This window comes from Erpetoichthys calabaricus, chromosome 5, assembly GCF_900747795.2.
Source record: "Erpetoichthys calabaricus chromosome 5, fErpCal1.3, whole genome shotgun sequence".
NCBI classification, from domain to species: Eukaryota; Metazoa; Chordata; class Cladistia; order Polypteriformes; family Polypteridae; genus Erpetoichthys; species Erpetoichthys calabaricus.
The window spans coordinates 251,881,118-251,895,649 of NC_041398.2; the positions used below are offsets into that span (position 1 = coordinate 251,881,118).

General features: G+C 45.9%; 1 protein-coding gene across 1 annotated transcript in view; it reads right to left on the reverse strand.

Annotated features, from left to right (window-relative positions):
- spata4 (spermatogenesis associated 4) overlaps positions 1-1,392 on the reverse strand; it is a 3,719-nt gene extending 2,327 nt beyond the window's left edge. Inside the window, exon 1 of the mRNA XM_028791160.2 lies at positions 1,208-1,392. Within this exon, the coding sequence (XP_028646993.2) occupies positions 1,208-1,314 (107 nt within the window). The 5' untranslated portion in view covers positions 1,315-1,392. The remainder of the gene's footprint in view (positions 1-1,207) is intronic.
- Positions 1,393-14,532: the final 13,140 nt, after the last annotated feature.

Sequence of the window (14,532 nt, forward strand, 5' to 3'; positions counted from 1 at the left end):
AGAAGTTTAAAACTTCAAAAAAATCACCGATCTAAAGAAAGTTAAAAACGGGTGGTGGTTGGGGGGTTGAGATGGGTGACAGAAACGGGGGGAAACGCCGGGCATTTGAAAGGTGAAAGCTCGTGACGTCAGACAGGCGGGCGACGGCGGCTCCCAGCTGGCGGGTTTATCTCGTGGAGATGACGTCTACAGGTGAACGCGCCTGCGCAGACGTCGCAGCACCTGGCTGGGAGTGAAAGGATGGGCTGCAGTCACAGATGGACCAATCCCGCCAGCAACTGGGACCCCCGAAACAACTTGTCCTGGGCTTCGACTGGGCACTGATGGCGGCTCGTGGGCTCTGATGTCCACCATGACGAGCCGCTGGCTTTACTTCTGAAACGCGCTCAGCAACTGCGGCTCCTCGCGGAGAGCCGATCGCGGGCTGAAAGCGTCTCGGCTGACTCGTCAGGGGTCGCATTTTGTGGACAATGTTCGTGTCGCGTTGCGCAGTGGCGACATCTGATGCACCTGAGCAGAATGTCACAAACTGGATCGCGGACCGTCATGCAGTCGGCCCCGTCCGTGTGTCCTGACCCACTGGTCACTTTTATACGGCAGCTGGACGAGAGCGGCTGGAAACTAAAGCCACGGATGAGCTCATCTTTGTAATTTGAACACTTCATACGCATCATACATCAGCCGACCGTTTCTTTAAGACTTTTACGGGGGGGCGGCGGGGGGGTATTTGGGATTTGCCGCCAGAGCTACACGTCCGTCTCCGACGAGCGTTTTTCTCTTTCTGCCTCCAATTGGTTCATGCGGTGACACAGGTAGATGGCCGAGTGCAGGGAATGCTGCACATTCCGATAAAGACTACGAGGATCGCGACAGGACATCACGACAAAGCCACAGACACAATCCGCAAGTGACTGGAGCAGCGCCCGTTTACTTCGGGGGAGGGGGGGGGATACTGCACTTTTCTTTCACGCCTTACGTGTATCGCTATCCGCCTCGCTGGCCTCTGCTGAAGTCCCCTAAATTCGCAGCCCGTGTCGACCCCGTCCTCTCCCACGGGCACATCGGGGCACAACTGAGGGCCAAAGAGAAGACGTTTGCCCGACCGCCCACCCCTGCTGGCCCGCAGGACTGCCGGATAGACCGTTGGCCAGGCAAAGGCACAGCGGCAGGTTGGTGTTACGTAACTCCCGGCAACAAGAGTACTCACCTGCGGACATTTTTAGGAAAGAACGACAAATCGAGACTTTGCAGCCACTTGAGCACTTCCCGAGGAACCCCCGTCCTTTTCGGGGGCTGTGGATAAAAGCCGCTCATAGTCCTACAGGATAGCGAGCTGGCGGTGGCGTATTTGGCTTTGCACTGGGCCCGCTTATTTACGTTGCCCTGGTAACCGCAGCACGTGACCGCCACTGGTCTATCGGGCGCCCTCTCCTGGCGATTGAAAGAGGCGGCGTCTGGAGCGCGCGGTGGAGTTTGGAGCTGCTGTGCCCGCCCGAGACCCCCGCAGCTGCCGGGTTTGGCTGTTATGCATTGTCTGTGCCTTGGGGTCAGTGTACGAATTAATAAGTTATGTGCGGCCGTTTGTATTTGTATCAGTCTGCTCTGCTTATAGTCGATTGTCGTTATTAAGATTCAGTTACACTGCACGGACAGAAAAAGGACAAACTAGTAGAGAAACAAGAAGGAGGCGGCAGGAGTGTAAAGCTACAGCAGAGCCACAAGGGACTGGAAACGTCATATAATCGTCATAAATTACTGCTGCACATTTCTGAATGGAGCGAACCCCGGCGGGTCCCGCCGCCATCATCACAGGAGCCGGTGATCTTCACGGCCGGGCGCTTTATGCCGCGTCTTCCTCACACAGCACACAAGTCCTCCAATCTACCCTGCCATACTGCAGAGACGCGGGCAGCCCCTGGCTCTCCTTTCACGTCCCTGTCACCCTCCCCTGGCACTCCATGTGTCACCTAAGCAGCAGAACATCAGCTCTTCCGCTGCCGATGTCTAAATGTGCGCGGTCTTCATCAGCGTTCTGCCCGCCCTCACGCACCTTACAATACAATTTATTTGTGTAGCCCAAAATCACACAAGAAGTGCCGCAATGGGCTTTAACAGACCCTGCCTCTTGACAGCCCCCCAGGTTTGACTCTCTAAGAAGAAAAGGAAAAAACACCCAAAAAAAAACCTAGTAGGGAAAAATGGAAGAAACCTCAGGAGAGGCAGTTCAAAGAGAGACCCCCATACCAGGTAGGCTGGGCGTGCAGTGGGTGTCAAAAAGAAGGGGGGGGGGGGGTCAATACAATACAATACACAGAACAGAGCAAATCCTCAATACAGTATACAAATAAAAATTTAGTGGGTTTAGTGCCTTCATGGCACCTGCACAGTACCCATCGTGCCACCTCCTCTTCCTCAAACCCTCTTTTCACTTCCCACACATGGCATTCTGTTTTTCCAGGGGCTGCTCGTGCCACGTGGCCACCTGCCCACACCTCCTTGGTCTTCACCACCACCCTTCACCTGCGTTGTAAGACGCCATTTCTCTTTACCCACAGAATGGACCTCAGAAAAAAAACAACTAAGAAGAATAAGAAATAAATAAATAATACAAAGTCCTTTGTACAGACTTGAAAACATAAATACTGTACGCATTGTGACGGCCTGCCAGCCGGATGAGAGACTGTGTTTTGGGCATTACCCTCACTAGAGGGCAGCCGCATGTTTGGAGCTTGGAGGTATCACCTTACTGGAGCCCGTGGGCACCACCAGAGGGCACTTGGACTTGGTTGGAGCCCTGAGTTGTTGTCCACGAGCACTTCTGGGTGTCTTACAAAGGGGGTCCGGAGTCGGGTGGGAGAGGACGAAGCTTGAGGAGGAGGAGTGGCGGCGTGTAAAGGTGGAAGGAAGAAATGAATGCAGGGTTCTGTGGAGAAGAGCTGTGCTGTAAGGGTGGGAAGCTGTCTGTGCCAGGTAGGGTGGCTGGTACGCCCCCTGGTGGTCCACAGGTGTGTAGAGCCCATAATGTTGTATTATAAATCTGTACAGACGAGTCCAACGATGACATCAGATGGCTAACAACAACATCATTTCTTTCTAGAGCTCATCTTCATACAAATGCTGATGAAGAAAGAAAAAAGAAAACACATACAAAATAAAATCAGGAAATACCAAAGAACAAAGAACAAAGAATAAAGTAGGGTCCAATGGCCAAGAAGGACAGAAAGAACAAAAAACAAAATCTGCAGGGGTTCCGAGGCCATAAGACCACCTGCCCAGCCTCCACTGGCCATTCTACCTAACATCAATGGTCTCAATCAGTCCTCATGGCTTTCAGGCTTCACGTGGAGGAATTTGATGACAATGATGATGATGATGATGATGATAATGGTCACATGGGCCTTCAATCCATCAATGGAGGGACAGCACAGTGCCCTGATCAGATGGGTGGGGGGCGCAAATCACCAACACAGAAAACCAGAAAAAGAACAGCAGAGAATAGTAGGAGTTACTATGGAGTGCAGAGATACGAGAAACATGAGAATTCAATGCATGTGCAGAATATCAGGGTGACACCAACATGAAGCTCTGAGAGAGCCACGTGACAATGGCGGGTTGTGAGCCGTTTGTTAAAGTGCTCCACCGTGTCAGCCTGGCGACTTTCTCTCAGTAAACTCGTATTCCAGATTTGAGGTGCCTGACAGCAGACGGCCGCCCGCCCGCCTCACCACTTCTGTTGTTTAGCTCTCGTAATTCTAAGCAGACCCTCATTTGAAGATCTCAGGCTACGAGTTGGAGTGTCAGGTGACAGACGTTCTGAGATATATGATGGAGCAGATTGTTGAAGGCTTTCTAGACCATCAGCAGGATTTTAAAGTCAATTCTAAATGACACAGGTCACCAGTGCAGTGACATCAGGACTGGGGTGATGTGCTTGGATTTTTCTTTTCCTAGTTAGGATTCTAGCAGCTCCATTCGGCACTCGTTGTAATCGACTGATGTCTTTTTTGGGTGGTCCTGAGAGGAGTGCATCACAGTAATCTAGTCGACTGAAAACAAACACCTGAACTCACTTCTCAGCATCTTTCAATGTTATAAGAGGTCTAACGTTTGTTATATTTCTTAAGTGAAAAAATGTCATCCTAGTGACCTGATTAATATGGGATTTAAAATTCAGGTCCGAGTCAACATTTACCCCTAAATTCTTTACCTCCGTCTTGACTTCTAATTCTAATGCATTGAGTTTATTTCTAATACCCTCATTATATCCATTATTGCCAGTCACTGAGATTTCTGTCTTCTCCTTCTTTAGTTTGAGTCAATGACTACTCGTCCACTCAGAAACACAAGTGAGACATTGGGGTCAGTGAATCAAGAGGGTCGGGGTCATCAGGCGCTGTTGATAAATACAGCTGTGTGTCATCAGCATAGCTGTGGTGGCTCATGTTGTGCCCCGAGATAATCTGACCTCACGGAGATCGAAAAGAGCAGCGGACCCCTGATAGAGCCTTGTGGACCACCATATAGAATATCAGGAAGTATAATTAGCACAACTAACAAAGAATTTTCTACCTGCCAGGTAGGACTCAAACCAATCTAAGACCCTGCCAGAGAGGCCCACCTACTGACTGAGGTGATTTCTAAGAATATGGTGATCAGTGGTATGAAATGGGCACTCGGGTCTCAGAGGGTGAGGACAGATAGACGGCCTCAGTCTGCATTGACCCGCAAGTCATTGGCTACTTGAACCAGTGCACTTCCTGTACTGGGATTTGTTCTGAAACACGACTGAGTCGAGAGCAGGGGCTTAACAGCAGCAGTTTTAAGACAGTCTGGGGAGACCCCCGTATCTAATGACCAGTTTACGATGTTGGTATTGGGTCAAGGACGCAGGTGGAGGGTCTCACTTGAGAAATTATTTTATATAAATCAGGTAAATCTTTCCTGGTGAAAGAATTGAATTTATTTAAAATGGAGTACTGGGGCTTAAGAGGATCAGGACTGGGGAGACGGACTACATGAAGCTTTCCATTGAGTGACCTCTGGGTTTAGCAGACGAGCTCTACAAACACCTTCACACTGATCCGCCAATAGGACCCTTCCCTTCTCCATTCCACCCCAGGACAGCTTTGTCTGACTGAACCCCGACTCTGACCCCCCAGGTGTAGTGGAGCACATTGCATCCATGAAGCACTTCCTGTAATAGGAGAGTCTGCCTCCAACTGGGGGGGCAGGCCCAAGGACCCCAACAGGGCTGCCCACCAAAACTACAACTCCCATGCAGCCCTCTGGATGCCCAAATGGGATGCATGCCAGAGGAATGTTGCCACCCACAGGCCTGTTCATCCATTCTAAGATCTCCCTGTACGTGTCCAGGGCCAGTGACGGCAAGGGGCTGATGTGGGACCGCTGGAGAAATTGCAGGGGCTGGTGGGGGGGTCCAATAACCAAAAATGTGTCTACGTTATGAGAAACAGCTGCCTAAAGAATCTGAATGGGGAAGAAATCGGGAGCCTCCGGAATTCAGTAACGCACTGCATTGTGCTGCCTGGCAGAATACAACATGTCAGGATTTATATGTCACACTTTATGTGCGACACCATGAGGAATCACACTCATCTGTGCCCTCCAAACTGTTTCCTCATTTGGGTAACCCGATGGGTGCCCTGTAATCCTGGCATAGCGGGAGACCTGAGAAGTAGCCCACCTGTGTTGCAGTTCGATTGCTGGGTGTCTTTTGGCGACACTCACAGTTTCATTGAAATGACTCAGCAGAGTCGCCACGGAAGATGTCGCGACGCATTGGAATATTTTTTACAGCTCAAAGAAGAAAACGAAGGCCGTTGTTCTTATTTAGACTTGGAAAGATGCTGCCATGAGGATGGTGACAAGTATTCGTGTCCTTCAGGCTGGTGACAACGTGCAGACAACAAAAAGGGCTTCGTATCGGACAAGCGGACCGCAGTGCAACTGACACCAGGCTGTGCTTTGCAACAATTTATGAAGAACCTGTTTGTGTTCCTTGAAGTGGACTGTTGATTCTTTCCATGTTTTGCAAATTAGAATCTTTTCATTCCGATAATAATAATAATAATAATTAAAAAAAACAAGTTTTGGAACAACTGGGGAGCCCTCTGGTGGCCCTGAGCAGTCATTTAGTTCGCTGTTCCCTCGGGCCGGCTCTGACTGAGTGACTTGTGACACGGCGGCCATAAATGTTTTGGAGATTTGCTTTCAGGGAGCCCAGCACGAAAGTGTGATGTTCAGGGAGCCCACCGTCAGACTCCGTCAGTTCGGTCCCGCGGGTGCAGAGGGGCCACAAGCCGCAGAGACGGACATCAAGGCTCTCGATGGCCTCCTGATGTACCGTGAAGAGCGCGCGCGGTGTACGTGAACTGTTCACACGGACTGCGCTTCATTCGAAATGCCGCAATCGGTCACGCTCGGCGTTTATGGCTCGTCACTTGTGATCGCGCTCGTTTCAGTTAAGGTCCTCGACAGCCTCGCCCACATGGCGGCCATTACTTTCGGAGGGAGTGATCGTCACATCAGCGGAGCAGGGCTATGAAAGTCGGTTTAGAATTTGAGGGACTACAGCAACTGACGAATGAAGCGTCCGATGAGCTTCTCTTGAGCCAGCAAGTGTCGTGTCCGCGAGGAGCACGGGACGGGCAGGTCTGAAGTGGTGGGGGCGTCACCGCCGCAGACCACCTGCCTCACATCGGGTCCTCGCTTCGCTTTTTCTGGTCAAATCAAGGCGGCCGCGAGAGCGCAGAGCCAGGTGGGCGGGAAATCACCGCAGCGCCCCACCTCGGAGGCGTGGTCTCCCACTGACGCGCATGGGCCGACACCCCGCCTCATGGTGTCATCTTCGCCAGCTTGGCTTGGAGACCCGCGATGCTGACGCTCTGCGTTTGCCTGTCCGCTTCTTCTGAGGCTGGCAGCCGCTTTCACTGATCGGTGAGCCGATGTGTCCTCCTTGGGGGTGCAGCAGCAGGTCCTCCGAGAAGGTAATTGCTGCAGACCGGAGACATTATGGGCGGATTTGAAGGCGGGATAACTGTAAATGCAAGTGGATAGTATTGGCTAATTCAGAATTTCAACGAATGAGATTGTTGTTCCTCTATGACAATCAAAAACTCACCTGTCCAATTATCAACGTTTGAATTTGTTTATCAAGTGTAACTTTAACCAAACGTTTCACAGTTCGTGATCCCTACCGCTTTGAGATTCCGCCTTATAGAGATATCTCTTAAATAACCTGCCGTTGTACCAAGCGACGGAACTCCATTAAACGAAAAGAGACAAAAAAAAGAAGCTGCGGCGATGAAACTTCATTAGACAAAACAAGAAGAAGAAGAAGAAGAAGCGACGAAACTAATTGCTCGTATTTTTGACAATGGAAGTAAGTGTGTTTCGAAATGAAAACGTTTGAAATTTGCACAGTTTTTTTCGTATTTTTAGTAACTCTGTTTTGCATGGTTACATTTGGACCGTGAACCATACGTTTGTATTAATAATCATTTTCGCTGCAGTAATTGATTTATATTCAGTGCTTAAAGTGGACCGGCACTCAGAGGTACCGGCAACTCTTTAAATTCCACAAGGCGAGATTCACGAGAACTCCTCGACTGTGCGTGGAAAATGAAAAAAAAAACTTATACGGGCATCTAGGAAACGCTCGATGAGTTATTCTGTCGTGAAGTGGGCTTTGGATAAAGTTCACATTGACTACAGTGGTGCACCATGTTACCTTTTTTCTTTTCAGTTTAGTTCCTTATGTTGGAGTAATGTGTCTAAATTGTAATACCAAATAATCTGCGATGTTTTTGTACCGTCAATTTTAATAGAATTTCATGGTAGTTTTGTGCAGATGATGCCTGCTATTTCTAAATTGTTAAAAGACTTTCCTGCAATGGTCAGTGCGCCACTAAATTATAGGTGAGTCAGACTGACAGTCGCGAGGTGCACAGAGCCTTTTCAATTTAATTACAAGTGACATTTATATTTTTTTTCCTTTCAGACATCTTGCTACAAGAATATCTTCAGGAAATTGGATGTTAATGAAAATCAGGTAAATTGCAAACAACCGTCTGTTAAACTTGTAATCCACTTGTCGTGTTGGACTTTCACGTGTGTCTTTATTTCTTTCCTTCTTTTCCTAGGACATCCCTGCTGGTTCAGCAGACATGTTGATGGTATGTGAATATGAACTGTAAACTTTATGTAACTTTACATTTGTGTTTAGATTGTGTAGGATTTCAGTACTTTATCTTTTATTCTCGCTCAGTCTGCTCTTTATCTGACCAGGACGGACCCTTTGATTTTACTGTCAGTCTGCTGATAATATATATATATATATATATATATATTCTTCTTCTTCATGTGTGGCATACCTTTAATTGTGGCATTCATTTAACGTGTCCTCCACTATTAATGACAACCCTTATAAAAAATGTTAATTTTAAAAATATTTATTTCTTGATGAGGGCTTTGTTTTTCTTTGAATGAAATTGTTTCAATTAAAAGTCAGATGTTTCTAATGTTTTCAGTACAAGGTGACATTTCTTCAGCAAACTGATTTTTTTTGTAACCCTTCTTACTAATTTTTACAAGGGGTGCCAGTAATAATGGAGAGCACTGTATTTGTCCTTTTTATCTTAGGATGACACGCCTGTGACTTGCATATTACTTTAGGTAGTGTCCAGATTGGTGTATTCATCATACTGTACTCTGACATAGATGTATTCTAAAAAACTATTGAGATAACCACCGACGAGAGGTTTTTGAAATGAACCACAGAGTAATTCTCACAGTTTGAACTCGAGTCCAACATGTCTACTTTTATGAGAAAACAGGAGTGTTCAGACCAAAACCAGATAGCTTGCACAAGACAAATACTACATGTGACAATTTGATGTGTCTCTTTCTGTGTGTGTCCACCGTGACTGTGTGACTGCAGAGGGGCAGCGGACTCGAGAACAAGCGGCTCGGGTTTATGAGGCTGCAGAGATCAGTGGGGCCTGCAGGAGGACTCAGCATGAAAAACTGTTGGAGTTCATCATAAAAGGCCATGGAGCAGATGATGACTTGCTGGTAACTTAGTTCAGATAACAAGTAAAACTTTGTTATTGTAATCTATCTAGTAGCAAGGAGCTATGATGACTTTATAGCACCAAACTCTTGTATTTGCTTGTCCAACAGGTTGTTTTATCTGAAAAGGTCTCATCTAAATGGTTTAAAAACGATGAAGATCGTAAAGGTTACCAGGTAATGACCTCTATACAGTAGAAGATGAGGAGCTGACAAATGGCCTCCACAACTACCTGATGAAGTGCTGTCAAGAGCTGTAGGTCCTTTTGAAAAGATTGACAGAGTTCACATCATTCTGCATGTGCTGATTTGGCTTCAGTGAGTCTCTGATGAGTACAGAAAGTATCTCTATGAGTGACGTCCTCTCTGTGTCTGTGTTTGTGATCGGCTCTTATTAAAGCTCGAGGAGCAGTTGAGAGGATTTCTCTAGCAGAAGCCGAAGGTCTGTTCATTGATGGACCAGCAGACGGTGAGTGGGACGTTATGTGGTGTTGGGAGCAGACGCTCCTTTCTTTTTATTTTCAGCACCTTTCTTCTGTTAATCAGAATACCATTTTACTTGTAGTGAATTTAGACAAGAATATAAACTAAATACATAGAAATGTAAATATATGTTTAAAGTGAAATTTAATATACGCATTAATACACTTTTAATATTGGTGAAAATAAATCTTTTTTTTTTTAAGGTGAGTGAAGAGTTTGACACACTTGAGCTCCAACTGTTGGAGTACAAAGACAGACAGCAGCACTGAGGCATCTCAACTTGGGATTCCATCTCCATCACTCCTCTGATAAACGCGTCACTGGCCTTACTGGTCTTTGGCCTTTTTATTGCTGAGTGTTAAACTTACTGTGTATAATAGAGTTGTGTAGATTTAACTATTAATGTAAATAATAAAGGACACTTTGTTGATTAAGTTCTGTATATTTGAAATTGTCGCTGTATCTGTTTTAGCCAGTTCATGTCATCTGCATTTTTTCTTTAACTTTTATAACTGCATTGTAGAGTTTTATTATTTTTTTTGAACATTACAAGCAAACATGTCCATCCTCATTACATATTATTTATATATAAATATAAAGAAGTGCACATGTTTTAGTATATTCCCTGATCAGTCTGTTTGTTAGAATGCACAAAGAAGATGAATTTTTCTTTCAGTTCAACTGACCCATCATTATTGTTAATTGTAAATATTTCTTGAAATGGTTGTACAATTTATACTGAATAATTATTAATAGCATTTTGTTTTTGGTAGTGACAATCCTGAGTGTTTTAATTTGTGCTGCCCCAATCAGCTCGTGTATGAACACAACTAGAAGTGATGGATGTGAGCAGAGCCTCATCTCGTATCAACACCGTCTACAAATGGCACTCTGCTGGACTTGCCGCTAACCCTACAGCTTGGAAACTGAGCGTCGTGATCAAGACTTTACTGTTCACTTACAAACATAATCTACAACAATACGGGTCTTACTTATCTTTATTTAGGAGTCACATTTTCAATAAAACTTGCAATATCTTTAACTGCACGGTGGTGCAGTGGTAGCGCTGCTGCCTCACAGTTGGGAGACCTGGGGACCTGAGGTTCACTTCCCGGGTCCTCCCTGCGTGGAGTTTGCATGTTCTCCCCGTGTCTGCGTGGGTTTCCTCCCACAGTCCAAAGACATGCAGGTTAGGTGGATTGGCGATTCTAAATTGGCCCTAGTGTGTGCTTGGTGTGTTTTGTGTGTGTCCTGCGGTGGGTTGGCACCCTGCCCGGGATTGGTTCCTGCCTTGTGCCCTGTGTTGGCTGGGATTGGCTCCAGCAGACCCCCGTGACCCTGTGTTCAGATTCAGTGGGTTGGAAAATGGATGGATGGATATCTTTAACTGAAAATGCAGCTTGTATATAAAGGAACAAAATTAAAGGAAAAGGGTTGAATACTCCTGATAAATGGAGAGTCAAAACCTTTGAAGCTCAGTAGTCTAAAACTATAACTCACAGCTAGAACCTCGTGATTCTAAGGTCTTGACATTAAGTGTGTGTCAGTGTGTATGTGTGTGTGTGTATATATATTTATCCATCCATTTTCCAACCCGCTGAATCCGAACACAGGGTCACGGGGGTCTGCTGGAGCCAATCCCAGCCAACACAGGGCACAAGGCAGGAACCAATCCCGGGCAGGGTGCCAACCCACCACAGGACACACCCACACACACACCAAGCACACACTAGGGCCAATTTAGAATCGCCAATCCACCTAACCTGCAAGTCTTTGGACTGTGGGAGGAAACCGGAGCACCCGGAGGAAACCCACGCAGACACGGGGAGAACATGCAAACTCCATGCAGGGAGGACCCGGGAAGCGAACCCAGGTCCCCAGGTCTCCCAACTGCGAGGCAGCAGCGCTACCCACTGCGACACCGTGCCGCCCATATATATATATATATATATATATATATAATATGAACTGCTCAAAAAAAATAATGGCACACTTTGAAAACAAATCAGATCTCATTGGGAAAAAACTCCTGCTGGCTCTCTCTACTGCTTTGAACTGATATGGTGATGTGTTAGGAACAAAGGATGGAAATGAAAATGATCAACCGACAGAGAGAGGGCTGAATTCAAAGACACCCTGAAAATCAAAGAGGAAAAAATGATGCAGCAGGCAGGCAGGCGACTCCATTTTGCCAAAATTTCATTGCAGCAACTCCAAATTGTACTCAGTAGTTTGTATGCTGCCATCCCCCCCAACCCGACAACATCCTAATGAGACAACGGATGGTGTCCTGGGGGATCTCCTCCAGATATGGACCAGGGCATCACTATGCTCCTGGACGGGCATTGTTGTGCACCAGGAGGAACCAGCATAGGGTCTGACAATGGGTCCAAGGATTTTATTCCGATATGCAACAGCAGTCAAGGTGCCATTGTCTAGCTTGTAGAGGTCTGTGCGTCCCTCCGTGGATATGCTTCCACAGATATACCATCACTGACCCACCACCAAACCAGTCATGCTGAACGATGTCACAGGCAGCATAACGTTCTCCAGACCCTTTTACGTCTGTCACATGTGCTCAGGGTGAACCTTTTCTCATCTGTGAAAAGCACAGGGCGCCAGTGGTGGACCTGCCAATTCTGGTACTCTATGGTAAATGCCAATCGAGCTGCATGGTGCCCATTAGAGGACATTGGGCCCTCAGGCCACCGTCATGAAGTCTGTATCTGATTATTTGGTCAGAGACATTCACACCAGTGGTCTACCTGCTGGAGGTCATTTTGTAGGCTCTGGCAGTGCTCATCCTGGTCCTCCTTGCCCAAAGGAGCAGATACCTGTGGGTCCTGCTGATGGGTTAAGGACCTTCTATGAGGGGCCCTGTCCAGGGGCCTCATGTATAACGCCGTGCGTAGAACTCACACTATAACATGGCGTAAGCACAAAAGCGGGATTGTGCATACGCACAGAAAAATCCAGATGCAGGAATCTGTGCGCACGCATACTTTCACGTTCTTCTACTACATAAATCCCGATTTGCGTGAAAAGTAACACACGTGCACGCGCCTTCTGTCCCGCCCCAACTCCTCCCAGAATTACGCCTCTTTGAATATGCAAATCAATATAAATAGCCTTCTGTGAAAAGACAATGGGAAAAGCACGGGAGAAAATATAAGAATTTCAGCGAATACCAAGTGGAGGCAAAGGAAAAACGTACTATTTGTTGGTTTAAACAGTGATATAATCAACAAAAGGAAGCTGATCGAGTGACAGAGTGGCGGAGAAACTCGACAGCTCAAGTTCACAAAGTCGCACAGTGCCCGAAATAAAAAAGAAATCACATATCAAAGTCGCCGTGAAAAAGCGAGTCGTAGCCCACCGTCTGAGTGTCATATGAAAGCTTATTAGGGTACAGACAAAAAAAAGGCACACAGTGGGGAAAAAAGCACGAAATGTCAACTTTAATCTCGAAATTTCCACTTTAATCACGTAGTTTATTTTGCCATTAAAGTAGAACATCTTAAACTTCATCTTAAAATCGTTTAATTTACTAGTTTCTCAAATCCTATTGTAACTAAAGTGGCATGTTAAATGCTTTGTTCTGTATTTGATCTTCTATGTGCTCTATGTGTATGAATCACTACCTGCTTTTTAAACGGGCTTTCTCTTTCTCAGACGGGACACATACTCCATTACATTCTTGATATTACAGCTCTCTGAATAATTAAAATACTGAGATGTATACGTGATATCTTTTTCATGATGATAGGAATGAAAGCATGTTATTAAACATGGGAACACGGTGGCGCAGTGATTGTTCATGTCTTACGCAAGAGGCTTGCTGCGCCATGCGTGACCTTCAGTTAAATAATTTATCACAGCAGTACTGTCTCTTTCAAACGTACTAACCTCCAATTCCTGTCCTTACTTTTCTTTCTCCAAAAACTCAATCGCCACACAATAAGCTATGTAATAGACGTGAAGCCATCTGTAAGCTTAGAACTTCGATTCTTCAAAACATTTAAGGAACATTGAAATATCTTAGTAGTACATGTTTAATTATTATATCCGTCTATCTTTCCAGTGTCGCGTCAGCACCAGCAAGAATACAGCGCAAGGCAGGAACAATTACTGAACTAGCTAGCGCTGCGGCACCGTGTCCTCACATGTTTAATTATTAACAATACAGATTATTTAAATGAAGTTAAAGTTTTATCTGTATAATATAATCAACATGTTTTGCTGCATTTCGTCTTAGAAATGAATACCGTCATCATATGTAAATACGCGCTTTATAAAGTGGCGCAGGTTGTGCAATATTATAACTGTAGTGCAAGTTTACAGTGAGGTAATTGTACTTATAAGTCCAAATATTTCTACAAGGAGCACTTGATGGACTGATTTAGTGTGTTTAGAGTTCTTGGGATGAAACTGTTTCTAAACCGCGAAGTCCGTACAGGGACTAAAGCGTTTGCTGTGGCTCAGGCAGCATCTGCTTCATGCTGTGTACCGATAATTCTCTTTCCGATCATCTGCTGCTGTGATTTCCCACTCAGATACAGTAATATAAATACTCTGAGTGGTGCAGTGAGAGTAATGTGGAAAAAGATGATCTGCTGTGGCAGCCCTTAACGGGATCAGCTGAAAGAACATGCAGTGAGAGTTACAACGCTAAAGCAGTTATGGTATTTGGAATACTATGGCTATTCCCTGGACCATTATATTGCTGCAGGTTAATTACAATCAGATGCATTACACTAATAAACAATATGCAGTTAATTTCAGTATATTTATAAAGCCGCGCCAGGAATGTGGATTTAAGAAAGAAAGAGTGATCACACAGGAACAGTAGCACTGCTTTGACGCTGGGTGCCGCCAGTCTGCAAAACCGGGCGGATAAATTGCGTACGTCAAGGAATGAGTTACCGTGGAAATGTGCATGGCTTTACGCCAAGTTTAGGT